At 39.4% G+C, this 13,729-nt stretch overlaps 1 protein-coding gene across 6 annotated transcripts in view; it reads left to right on the plus strand.

The window, feature by feature from the left end:
* The window catches only part of LOC134527076 (trehalase-like), a 302,312-nt gene that overhangs the window by 269,588 nt on the left and 18,995 nt on the right, over nt 1-13,729 (plus strand). For all 6 annotated transcript variants that reach the window (XM_063359415.1, XM_063359412.1, XM_063359416.1 and 3 more), the window contains one exon: nt 1,259-1,392. In XM_063359415.1, the coding sequence (XP_063215485.1) occupies nt 1,259-1,392 (134 nt within the window). The remainder of the gene's footprint in view (nt 1-1,258; nt 1,393-13,729) is intronic.

Below are 13,729 nucleotides of genomic sequence, written 5' to 3' on the forward strand. Positions count from 1 at the left end.
TGCTTTGAGAAAATGCTGTTACTGATTGCAGAACTGCTTCCAAATTACGGTGGATGATTCACCATAGCAATTTTAACAAATTAATTTAATATTTATTTATTGCATGAAAATTAATTTCTTATCCTGTTTACAAAATTTCAACCAGGCTTTTGTTAAAAAAAAAAAAAAAAAACTTTATAGCAATTTAGGTGTACAATAACCTCATTGTAAGCGTAAGGAAAGGAAAGGGTAAGGAAAGGCTCCTCCGAAAATTCTTTAGAAAGATGAAGTTTGAAAACGCATTTTTAAGTCCAACTGAGGACCCTTAGGGATCGTCCATTAATCACGTGAGGCTCGAAAGGGAGGGGGGGGGGGGAGGGGGTCGAGAAAAATCACGAAATATCACAAGGGGGGAGGGGGTGTAGAGAGATATCACGTGTATTTATTTTTCGTGCAATTTCTACTAAACCGAAAAGCGACGCGTGACCTTGACTCGCCGTAGCCAGGCAACAATATCCCCGCCCGCCACAACATGAACCACCCGGCTCGGCGTGCCAGTCGCCAGTAAGACTGTGATTTTGGCGCCGAATACATGCGTATATCACATATAAGCCTTTCCTTTATTATTTTTATGCCAGTGAGAATAAACCTGCAACCTTAATGTGTGTCTGGACATTTTTATCACTGTGCTTAATTTTCCAGAATTAAATTAGATCATACCTATATTTAAAGATAATATTCTGAAATTTATAAAAATATTTCGTACCAAAAAAATACACGTGATTAATTGGGGGGGGGGGGGGGGGGGTTAGTCTGAAACCTCACCACAAATCACTAGGGGGGAGCGGGGGTTAAAAATTTTCTAAGAAAACATCACGTGATTAATGGACGACCCCTTAAGTGTTTCTTTTTATAAGCTGAAACTCTTAGATAAAATTGGCCAATTATGAGAGATAGATTCTTACACTAGCACTGTTTATGATTATGTCCCAATACGTGTTTGTAGGGCCATAATTAAGTAATTTTAAGCTGGTTAATAAGTAGCATTATTATTGAAAATAATCTGGCTCTAGGGAAAACAGAAAAATGAGCGGAGAAGGTAATGAATGACCTCAACCTTTCCATTCCCTGACAAAGCATTAGGTAAAAACTACATCTCGGGAGTACACAAAATTACATACAGGATTACATAAAATCATTATATTGCAATGAAGAATTTAGTATTTTAATAACTGTGTACGATACATTTGAAGTATGTGCAAATTGTTTTGTTTTTCAGAGAGGATTTCATGACGACCCAGCATCTGAAGAACGAAGTAGATAAAACAACGCTGTACATGAACCTCAAGTCTGGCGCCGAGGCGGGTTGGGATTTCTCCAGTCGCTGGTTCATCAATAATGGAACAGATGAAGGTAGTCGAATTTATTTACGGAAAAAATAGTGAGCGAGTCTTTCAGTACTCGCCAGAGATGTGTAACGAGAAAATTCGCGTGTTATCATGATGCAAATACACTTATAATACGAAATTTAACGTAGAATTCTTCAAAATAATGCCGAGCGTGATAAATATACACAAATTGTGTTTTCAACTACATTTCTTGACGCTATTCACACGTAGTTTCCGCACCCGTCGCATCTACATAGACAATTAAATCATTTGATTAGCAGACTGAAACTTTAAACTATATAATAAAACGGCACCAATAAAAGCGAAAAAGGCTTGAAAATAAACTGGACCTAATTTTCGACAAGTAATTTTATTAAAATACTGCCCATCTTGTTAAATTTAACTAAAAAATTAATGCTGTAAAGTTTCCCTTTGACTCTGTGAACTTTGGTTCTCGTCTCATCTGCCACATATGGTAGCACCATGGTTACACATTTATGTTCCATGTGACTTCCGTTCCATTTACGGAATTGCTCCTACCAAATGCCGTATACCGAGAGATAAAATGTTATACACCATTAATAATGTTATGCCTATGTCAAATTAATATACCTATTAAAACTATAAAATATTTTTTGTTAAAATCTTACCCTAGATTTTAGCAATCAAAGTGAAGCAAAATGTAGTTTGTTAGTTAAAGATGACAAGATTATTTTTGTGGAATTACAATGGTTTGCAAACGATGAACTATAGGAACAATATCAAATGTAACGGATATTTCCACAGAGATTATGGTTAATGTAATGAGGAACTAGTTTTAACATACTGTTTTAAAGTGTAGCTTATATGGGTTCATGGAAACAATATTTGTCACATAAATGAGAGTTTGAGTTTTTAATAATCGTACTCTCACCAAGTTGAACTTTATAAAATTTTTTCACAATATTTTTCTCTAACTATATTTGATTAACATAAAAAAATAGTTATTCTGAAAAGCTTTTGAGTGTTTCCCAATCTCTAAACAGTTATTGCGATAAACAAAAGCAATGCAAAATTGAAATATCACTTCATTATTAACATAATGTTACAATTTTACATGTTAAACAAGAGTGAAAACGACCCATTTTATAAATGAAGAGAAATGGTGTCGCCAACCATGTTTTTCACAGGTGTAACACCAATGTTAATTAAAACATTTTTTGCAGATTTGTTGCTTGGTTGCAAGTAGTTTCTGATACTTCTTTTAAATGATGATATGAATGATGAGTTTTAAGAGCGCACAACCCTTTAGTAATCACTGTACGTGGTCGATATATTTCCTCATATTTTCACGTAAATAAATCACCTGTCGGCCGTTGTCGGTGTTGTTTGGAAACATGTTACATGAAAATGCATATTTTTGTATATGTTAAAGTTACGGAAACTAAGATACCGCAGCCTCCCCCCCCCCCCCCCCCCCCCCACCAGCGCACACACACACAAAATAATTCTTCCAGCCCTCCAACAGAAATGACTAAGGCTCTATAATGTTCCTTTAACTTCAAATACAAATTATTCTTGTTCTGATCGACTGATCCTTAGGCCAAAAGCATCAGTGCAAAAGCATCAGTGAACAACTTACGTAATTATCGGATTTACATGGACAAGCGGGCTTTTCATTGGCTAACGTCATGTGGCACGATCTTCGCAAGAATCAAACTTTAGGTTAAAAAATTAATAATAGAACAATGTATTGTTAAAGTAAATTATTCTTATCTAAACACCGTAATTAACAGGTAAAAAATACTTTCCTAAAAATTGTTTTAAAAAATTTATTATAACAAGCGTCCAACTACATACTAATTAGGTATAACATTCTATGCATGCTTACTCAGAATCTCTTCTTCTTGACATAGTTCAAAACCTAATTTATAATGTTCCCGTGATTTTGTATTACAACCCAATTTTCTGTCTAAAATTGTTCTAAAAATAAACTGCATATATTTTTAGACAAAAAAGCTATTTATTTATATCTACTATTCAAAAAAACAAAACAATGTTTGTATGTGTACTAAGGGCGTATATATGGGTGGCCCAGGCCACTCCCCTCCCCCCCCTTTTTTTCCCCCGAAATAACAAAAAATTAAAATAATAAGTACACCTGCCCCTCGAACTAACGCTGTTCGATTTACGCGGTTTTGAATTAACGACACCAATCAATTACGGCATGATTTGAACTTTGCCTTTTTTTTTGCGTGAATTTTTATTTCTGAGCGCGCACAATGGCAACGTCTGTAGCATTAAATAAAGTGCAACGAATTAATAATGTTACGAATCAACAAACAATATTTTGTACTTTTCTCAATAACTATTCATTTTCTTCATTGCGTTTTTATTTCCGACGACCCTCGAGTGTTCAGACAACGTTTGTTTATATTACGCCATTCCGCATATCAGCTATGGAGAGAAAAGGCACAAGCTTTCAGGGCTAGTTTAAGTTGCGCGTACTAGGATGCGCTAGTGGCATCATGGCAGACACGCATTTAGTAGGTAAACAGAGTCGGGGAATTACGTTTTCTCTGCTTGTCTGACAAGCTATTTTGTCTGTTGCTTTGTTTATTGAGTTAGTGAGCTTTTTAAATAGTTGTGTAGTGTGCCGTAAATTAGAGATTTAGGCACGTTTATTTAAAATTTTGTAATCTGAAATATTTTGGAAATATTATTATTTTTTTTTCTCTCATCTTATTTTCTTTACGGCCAGGCCCTCAGCCTCTGTTCTCAGAGGCGAGCTGATTTTCTTTCCCAGCCTCATGCTAGGCTAGCATTCTGGCTAATATTTCTCCCGCCTCCAGGCACGTCGGGGCCGGTAACTTTATTTCTTCGCGTGACTAACTTGTGCTAAGAGCAGCTTGTGAAGCAGTGCTGAGCCCTGCTAACTCTGTCACGAATTGGTATAAGGTTCACTAGCAGCAAGACACGACAGGAGGATCCCGTGGGCCTTGTGTCCCACAGACCATGCGTTTTTTGAAGCCACCCCCCGCCTGCTCACCCACCCTCTCTTCTCAGAAGTGGCTAGGAGCGACGACCGCTCGAGTGCGTTAACCGAAGTCAAGGCCATCTCAGGCTTGACAGCCGCAGTTACGATTCTGCACCTTAACGACACCTAGCGACGGCTGTGGTAACTAATGCCACTTGTGAGGCGTCGGCAGCGCCGACACTACCGCGCTCGCGCGGAGGTAAAGACAACCTCTCTCCCTTCCTTATGTCTCAGGCCGCTAGGTGGCACCACTGGTTACTCCATTAACCCCCTAGCTTGACACTCTCGTCGGTCACTAGTCGATTTATTAGTACTTCCTCTCGCCACCAAAAGATAGCGCCTCAGTCGCGCAGTCACTCCAGTAAGATCTAATTTTTTTATGCCGGACACCTTCGGGTGGACTCGGTAATTTTCGGCTCAGAGCCTAACCCCCCTCCCATTCTCTAGAGACGCCCTCTCCTGAGCGCCAGGACCAACACCCTGTTTTGGTAAGTCTTGACGTCATCCCCCCCTTTTATTTTCCTTCTATTGGCCTTTTGCGCCATTTAAGCATACTGTCTGGAAACAGGTCTAATTCTTTGGAATTTGGACTTCTGTTTCAGACAGGGTTCCAAGTTTGGGGCAACCAAAATCCTCTGCCAGAACCTCTGGAGTCGGTTCCTGCGCAGAATCCAACATAATTAGGCCTACTACCTTGATCACCGTCTACCTACAGCCCCGGGTGATACCCGCATAATTCTATCTTTTTATTCACGAACCCAAGATTAGTGTAACCCAGTTAAGACAGCGGACAGTAAAAGGCAGTTCGAGGAGAAGAAATTTATATTATGTTTTGGAAGGACTATATGTACAATCTTTAAAGTTAACAATGTTAATTTCATTCTTGTTTTTAAATATTTTAATTTTTGTTATACATTCAGGGCCGGCCCTATCGTAAATAACGTTAAGGAATATCATATAATAAGTGTAATTGTGAGTTATGTAAATAAGATCACTTATTAATGAAAAACAGTCTTTACTAAGGAAAATTTAATCTATAAAAAAAAAGAACAATGATTAATAAAATAAGGAAGTCTATAGACGTAACAGTTGTTTTTATTTATTTAATATATAATAACGATCCTTTTACTCCCAAGTATTTGTAGGGAGTCCCTAAATTTTCTTTGTTTACTCCTAGTGTCGCCTCTGTTGTTGACTTTTATAGTTATTAATTGAGGGCCTCAGTAATCAAAGCTTCCAAATCTTTTAACCTTATTATTTAATTATTCTTTAGACACTTGGGGTATTACAAAATGGTAGCAGAGCATGGTTACGTCTATAGGCATACCTAATTTGAAAGCTCATACCTAAAATTAAAATTAAAAAAAAATTGAATAAAAAAATTTTTTTTTATATTTTTTTGTCACTTAGAATCTTTTTGTAGTAAGTAATTTGTGAACTGTCCGCTGATACACGTAGTAGCTAAATTGACCCTTGAATCTTAAAATTATCATAAGTTTTGTGTGTTTACATTTGAGCGCGCACTGTGAGCAGCTGGCTGGCTGCCCGCCCACGCAACTCGGGCCGCGCGCGTGGCTTATCAACAGAGACATGTCCGCTGGACAAGATACTCCCTCCCCCCCACACACCCCTAGTTAAAGGCGCTGCGCGCCAAGGTCAGTCCTGCCGGCTGACGTGACGTTCCTTGTAGGTACCCTGTTGTGCAAGCTAACCTGACAGCTTGTTACACCCGAGTACTCTGTTCATTTCCCGACGCGGGTAGTAATAATAATAAATAAATTATGAAGGCACATACTTCCCACGCAATAAAGCAATTGTTTTAATCATAAGCTAGATTTAAGTGTATACCTAAGTTTAGAGTTTAAGAGATAATTTTAAGAGGGTATTGTTTTGTTTTGTGTAATACTATGAATCCGGACAGGATGATTACTCCGGAGCTATTACTAGTAGATGAATTAAGTTACGAGTTGCAGTTGCGTAATTTACCAACTACTGGAAATGCGCAAGAGCTGCGAAAAAGGCTTCGAGCCGCAGTACGTGATAAGTTACCTACCTCAGTACATAATCTAAATTTAGAAATACTCGAGGAATTCAACATAGCTTGCTCCAAATTTTACGACATAGCTGCTTTCGTAAGTTATTCAGATGTGGAAGAGAATTTTCCCAATGTAAAGCGACACATTATGCGATTAGAGCATGTCACCAGACGACTGGAAAATCTTGTGGTACTTTCCGCAGATGTGCTCAATGGTGTTTATCGAACAGAGCTAGATCGTTGTCTGCAACAGACAAACGCCTTCCAAATTAAATTGAAAGCTAGGGCAGCCCAATTAGAAACTCAACAGGACCTCCGGGCTAACATTGTCCAGGCAGAAAACCTAGGAATGGAAACACTAGGAAATGTAGAGAGTGAAAGTCTGGAATTTCCTCAGGAAATAAGGCAACCCGACACACAAGTATCTTTGTGTCAAACAAGGCAGGTTCCGCCCATTTCATCAACATCAACATCTCAATCACTCATCACGGTTTCAACCCCTCCCATTCCAACAGCCACCATTCAAATTCCCTCAGGCATGCATGCTTCTACAGCTCCCATCACCAGTGTCACATTTTCCGGTAACTTGCCTGCAAATCCACATCCTTTAACACAACAAAATTTGTGTTTCCCATTCGCCACAAACCAGCCATATTTTAATCCATATTCCCAGTTTCATTCTTTATTGACATCCGGGCAAGGAACTCCAATCCCTACCATCCCCACCGCGCAAATGGCACATCCTTCATCCCCACCTCCGCCATCAACGCAGAATCAACCAGAAACAACATTACCAGTTACGCCAAGGGCGGCTGAGTATAGCTGTTATGGGAAAATTGCCCATCCAGTCGAGAGATTACTTGTTGGTTTTCCAGAAACAAGTGGTCTTGACCCAGATAAATTAATCGAATTTATAAGGCACTTACTTAAAATCAGACAGAAAGGGGGCATTCCTGACAAACAGTTGTTGGAGATAGTTTTTCCCTACACCCAACCACCACTGAGTGAAAGAACGAGTCAAGCAATAGAAAATAGTTACTCTTTTGACAAATACCACGAAGAAATTTTGAATTTTTTTATACCTGCCAGACTTTTGACAAATTACCGTTTGGAATGGTACAACAGGCTACAGCGAAGTAATGAAGCATTGCCGCACTATGTAGCATCAATCAGAGAAGCCGCGGCGGTTCTCAGATTGGGCGTATCAGAGAGCGAAATAGTTAGTTGCATAGTAGACGGACTAAATCAGGCAGAGCGCTCACGCGCTGTTTTCCAGGCTAGGCCACGGAGTTTTGTAGAACTAGATCAACTCTGTATACAGGCCATGAGTTACGAATATGCAGACACTCAGAGAAACAGGTCAGCGAAGTCCGTGGATAAGCATAATTCTCAGGCAGAAACTGCAAATAGTTTTCCATACACGAAACAACAAAATAGCCACCCACAACAGAAAACAAACTACTACAGAAATAATAAGTATGGTTCAAACAAGAACATACAACAACAAACACCTTTCTGTAATTATTGCAAGCAAACAGGACATTACATTGAGCAATGTAACCACAAAAATTTCAAACCAAATTTCAACAAGGCAAAAAACGCGTAAGGCGGTGGCCAGGCAAATTTCTACCTGGTCCACCTAAAACTTCATCCGAGAGGAATTTTTCAGTGCATAATGTGCATACTAACGAATCACAACAACAAAACAAAAATCAAAAAAGGCATAACACAGGAAAACAAAAACACAAGAAAAATAAACGAAAGAAATACACAGAAAAAGACAGAAAACACAAACAGAAGATTATAACACAGCAAATTAATCATAAAGAAAATTCTGAGAAATTCACAAGAATTTGCAAAACATGTGTTAGCCTGACTAACAAGGGAAAACGTAAGTGTCACAACATTTTCGGTCACGTCCGAACTGTATTACCATACACTAAAGCAATGTTTGGCAGAGATCAAATTATTGGTCTGATAGATACAGGAGCTACTCGTAGTTTTATTTCAGGCGATTTGTTTAGGGAATTACAGAAGAACAAGCAGGTTCTGAAAACAGAAGTCACGGATGTGCGCTGTTTTACTACAGCGGACGAACCAATTAGTATATCCAAAGTGGCTATAGTAAAAATCAGGATAGAATTATTCACTTGGAATTTCCCTTTTCTTGTGGCAGAAAACTTAGCCACGCAGCTTATTCTAGGCTCCGACTTCATCGCTAAAACAGGTATTTTGATTGATCTACAAGCAGGAAGTTTTGTATTTAAATTTAATAAAAATCTTGTCATATCATTCGTGGAACCTGAAAATAAAAGGTCAGGACAAGTTACTAATGTTTCTACCAACACTGATGAGAGAAATTCTTTGTCCCTGGATCATCTCGAGCCCAGTAAACAAGTTGCTATTCGAGATTTGTGTAATGAATTTTCAGATGTGCTAACTAAGAAATTAGGTCGAACTAACCTAATTGAATATCAAATTGAATTGACTGATACCACGCCAGTCAAAAGTCATCCTTATCAACTTTTAGGTCCTAAAATGGAAATTATGAGAAAACACGTACAGAAAATGTTAGATAATAAGGTAATAGAACCTTCTAATTCTCCTTTCAGTTCACCTGCATTTCTAGTACCCAAGGGCACGGACCAACGTTTCGTCACTGATTATCGAAAACTGAACAAACAGATTAAAATACCGCAAACACCCCTCCCAGATTTGAACTCAGCCTTTCATTGGTTTAGTAAGGCCAGGTATTTCAGTGTGTTCGATCTCAATTCGGCGTACCATCAGATCCCACTCACGCAAGACTCAAAACCTATTACCGCATTTTGCGTACCTTGGAATCTTTACCAGTATAATGTGGTACCTTTTGGCTTGGCCACAGGTGCTCAAGTACTCACACGACTTCTTGAACAAGTAGTAGGAGATTTTAAATTTAAATTTGTTTACAATTATTTGGATGATCTTGTAATTTATTCAGAAAGTTTTGAGGAACACATCCAGCATCTGACTCTTGTCCTTGAAAGACTGCGCAAGGCAGGCCTCACTGTAAATACAAAAAAGGTAAAATTTGCTGCTTCCGAAATATCTTTTCTTGGACATTTGGTATCACACAAAGGTGTTACAATTGATCCAGAACGAACACAGGCGATCAGGGAATTCAAACCACCTAAAGACACAAAGGGCATAGCTCGTTTTATTGGCATGGCTAATTTTTATGCCAAATACATACCAAATTTCGCCGAGCATGCGGCACCTTTAAATGCATTACGTAAGAAAAATACACAATATATTTGGGGTCCTGAACAAGACAAGGCATTTAATTTCTTGAAAGAAGCTATAGCGAATCCACCTGTTCTGCGCATGGCAGATTTTAGTAAACCCTTTATTTTACAAACAGACGCCTCAAGTGTTGCTATAGGGGCGGTATTGTCTCAGGAAATAGATGGCGCCAGGCAACCCATTGCCTTCGCCTCACGTACATTAACTTTTCAGGAAAGGAAAGCATCTTCAGTGTATGAATTGGAATGTTTAGCAGTAGTTTTTGGTATTGATAAATTCCGACAGTTTCTGGAACATAGGGAATTTCTATTGGAAACTGATAATCAGGCACTCGCCTGGCTGTTAGCTCACCCTAAACAATTAGGAAAACTTGGAAGGTGGATCACCAAAATTTCTTCTCTCAAATTTAATATTCAACATATTCGCGGTACTCAAAACATTGTGGCTGACACACTTTCTCGAATGTTCGAGAACCCCTCCGAAACAATATCTCAGGAGGAACCTCAGATTTCGTGTCAGGCACTCCTAACCGATTTCCCCTTAGCTTTTCAGGACATACAAACACATCAACAAGCCGACCCATATTTGGCAAAAATAATTGAACTAGTTAAAGCGGGTACAGCTCCGAAATTTTATAAGTTAGCTAAAGGTCTCCTACAAAAACGTACACAACAGTCAAGGCACTTTAAAATTGTTCTTCCACAAAATCTGCGTGATATGATTTTCACATATTACCATAGTTCACCTCTCGGTGCCCATTTAGGCATTTATAAAACCATTCAAGGTATCCGACGCCATTTTATTTGGGAAGGAATGCACCGGGACATTACACAGCGAGTTAAGTTATGTAAGCTATGTGCACTAAGTAAACCTGCACAAAATACACAGTACGGTTTTCTTGCCTCAGAAGTAGCCGAAAGACCTATGCAAAAACTTTTTATTGATTTTGTAGGGCCATTTCCTCGATCCAAATCCGGACACTCTATGCTTCTTGTGGGCATAGATGCCTTTTCGAAATTAGTTTGGCTTATTCCACTCCGTAAGGCTACAGCTGACACCACTGTGCGTGCATTACAAAATCACATTTTTAAAACTTCAGGATTACCGAACATAATTGTATCCGACAACGGAACACAGTTTACATCCAGAACTTTCAAGAACATGTGTTTCTCGCATGGTATACAGCATGTGACAACATCGCCATACTACCCTAAACCCTCGCACGCGGAGAGATTTAATATAAATCTTTGTTCGGCGCTCATAGCGTTCCACGCGAATGCGCAGGAAAGATGGGACAGTAATTTGGTGTGGTTACAGATGGCATTTAATTATGCCCGACATGAAGGACACAAATCCACCCCATTTGAGATTATGTTTACTTATAAGCCCAACACACCCCTTTCCAATCTTTGGTCTCTCGAAGACCTACTACCGGATGATCCCAAGGACATCACGGAGATTTGGAGAAAGGCGCGTAGGAATTTAAATTTGGCTCACCAAACAAGTCAGAGAAGGTACAATAAGTACCGCTCCCCTAACCCCTACAGGGTAGGTGACACGGTAATGTGCAAAGCACACCCGCAGAGTAAGGCCATCGATAAGCGATCGGCCAAGTTATCGTATCGCTGGACTGGACCATTACAGATCCAACGGTTTCTAACCCCAGTGACTGTGAGTCTAGCCGACCCCAGTTCCGGAGAGTATGTGACACGAGCGCACATCTCCCACCTTAAGAAAGCGCATCCGAATTTAAAATAGGAGCGATTACTTTCTCTAAGCCTTGGCATGCCAGATATATATATATTTAAGACTCAATAAGGAGTTTAACTGAAGAATACAAAACCTAGGTAGTAACATTAAGTAACAATAAAAATCCATGGTACTAGTTTGTAAGAAAACTTAATATAAGGTGTTAGTTTAAGTGGCCACTTAAGTTAATAATTTAATTTAAGTTAATGAATTTAATCATGTTAGTCATTAAGAATGTGCACATTAGTTCATAAGAGTGTTTAATATTTTTTTTGTGTTTTAGCATGTAAGTAGTAGGATACAGGCGAACCTGGTACCTCGTCCTACTGAAGTTTTTGGTTTCTTGTTTTTGCTTTCCCCTAAGCTCCGCTTTAACGCGGGGGAGTATGTGCCGTAAATTAGAGATTTAGGCACGTTTATTTAAAATTTTGTAATCTGAAATATTTTGGAAATATTTTTTTTTTTTCTCTCATCTTATTTTCTTTACGGCCAGGCCCTCAGCCTCTGTTCTCAGAGGCGAGCTGATTTTCTTTCCCAGCCTCATGCTAGGCTAGCATTCTGGCTAATATTTCTCCCGCCTCCAGGCACGTCGGGGCCGGTAACTTTATTTCTTCGCGTGACTAACTTTTGCTAAGAGCAGCTTGTGAAGCAGTGCTGAGCCCTGCTAACTCTGTCACGAATCGGTATAAGGTTCACTAGCAGCAAGACACGACAGGAGGATCCCGTGGGCCTTGTGTCCCACAGACCATGCGTTTTTTGAAGCCACCCCCCGCCTGCTCACCCACCCTCTCTTCTCAGAAGTGGCTAGGAGCGACGACCGCTCGAGTGCGTTAACCGAAGTCAAGGCCATCTCAGGCTTGACAGCCGCAGTTACGATTCTGCACCTTAACGACACCTAGCGACGGCTGTGGTAACTAATGCCACTTGTGAGGCGTCGGCAGCGCCGACACTACCGCGCTCGCGCGGAGGTAAAGACAACCTCTCTCCCTTCCTTATGTCTCAGGCCGCTAGGTGGCACCACTGGTTACTCCATTAACCCCCTAGCTTGACACTCTCGTCGGTCACTAGTCGATTTATTAGTACTTCCTCTCGCCACCAAAAGATAGCGCCTCAGTCGCGCAGTCACTCCAGTAAGATCTAATTTTTTTATGCCGGACACCTTCGGGTGGACTCGGTAATTTTCGGCTCAGAGCCTAACCCCCCTCCCATTCTCTAGAGACGCCCTCTCCTGAGCGCCAGGACCAACACCCTGTTTTGGTAAGTCTTGACGTCATCCCCCCCTTTTATTTTCCTTCTATTGGCCTTTTGCGCCATTTAAGCATACTGTCTGGAAACAGGTCTAATTCTTTGGAATTTGGACTTCTGTTTCAGACAGGGTTCCAAGTTTGGGGCAACCAAAATCCTCTGCCAGAACCTCTGGAGTCGGTTCCTGCGCAGAATCCAACATAATTAGGCCTACTACCTTGATCACCGTCTACCTACAGCCCCGGGTGATACCCGCATAATTCTATCTTTTTATTCACGAACCCAAGATTAGTGTAACCCAGTTAAGACAGCGGACAGTAAAAGGCAGTTCGAGGAGAAGAAATTTATATTATGTTTTGGAAGGACTATATGTACAATCTTTAAAGTTAACAATGTTAATTTCATTCTTGTTTTTAAATATTTTAATTTTTGTTATACATTCAGGGCCGGCCCTATCGTAAATAACGTTAAGGAATATCATATAATAAGTGTAATTGTGAGTTATGTAAATAAGATCACTTATCAATGAAAAACAGTCTTTACTAAGGAAAATTTAATCTATAAAAAAAAAGAACAATGATTAATAAAATAAGGAAGTCTATAGACGTAACAGTTGTTTTTATTTATTTAATATATAATAACGATCCTTTTACTCCCAAGTATTTGTAGGGAGTCCCTAAATTTTCTTTGTTTACTCCTAGTGTCGCCTCTGTTGTTGACTTTTATAGTTATTAATTGAGGGCCTCAGTAATCAAAGCTTCCAAATCTTTTAACCTTATTATTTAATTATTCTTTAGACACTTGGGGTATTACAGTAGCTGCGATCATCTGCATTTTGCTGTTATGGAATCTTAATTTGTTTATTAAGTCAAATGCATTCATAATGCATAGACAAGCCTTTCTTCAAAACCTTTTTACAAAGAAACAGAGTGTAAGTAGTGACAGTGTTAGTGACAGTTCTGAAGTTTACTGTGCCAGTAATAATGTTTCTTTTGGTGTGGCAAATCCTGTACCGTTGATTCAGACCCAGTTGCA

Source organism: Bacillus rossius, chromosome 1 (assembly GCF_032445375.1).
Source record: "Bacillus rossius redtenbacheri isolate Brsri chromosome 1, Brsri_v3, whole genome shotgun sequence".
Classification (NCBI taxonomy): Eukaryota; Metazoa; Arthropoda; class Insecta; order Phasmatodea; family Bacillidae; genus Bacillus; species Bacillus rossius.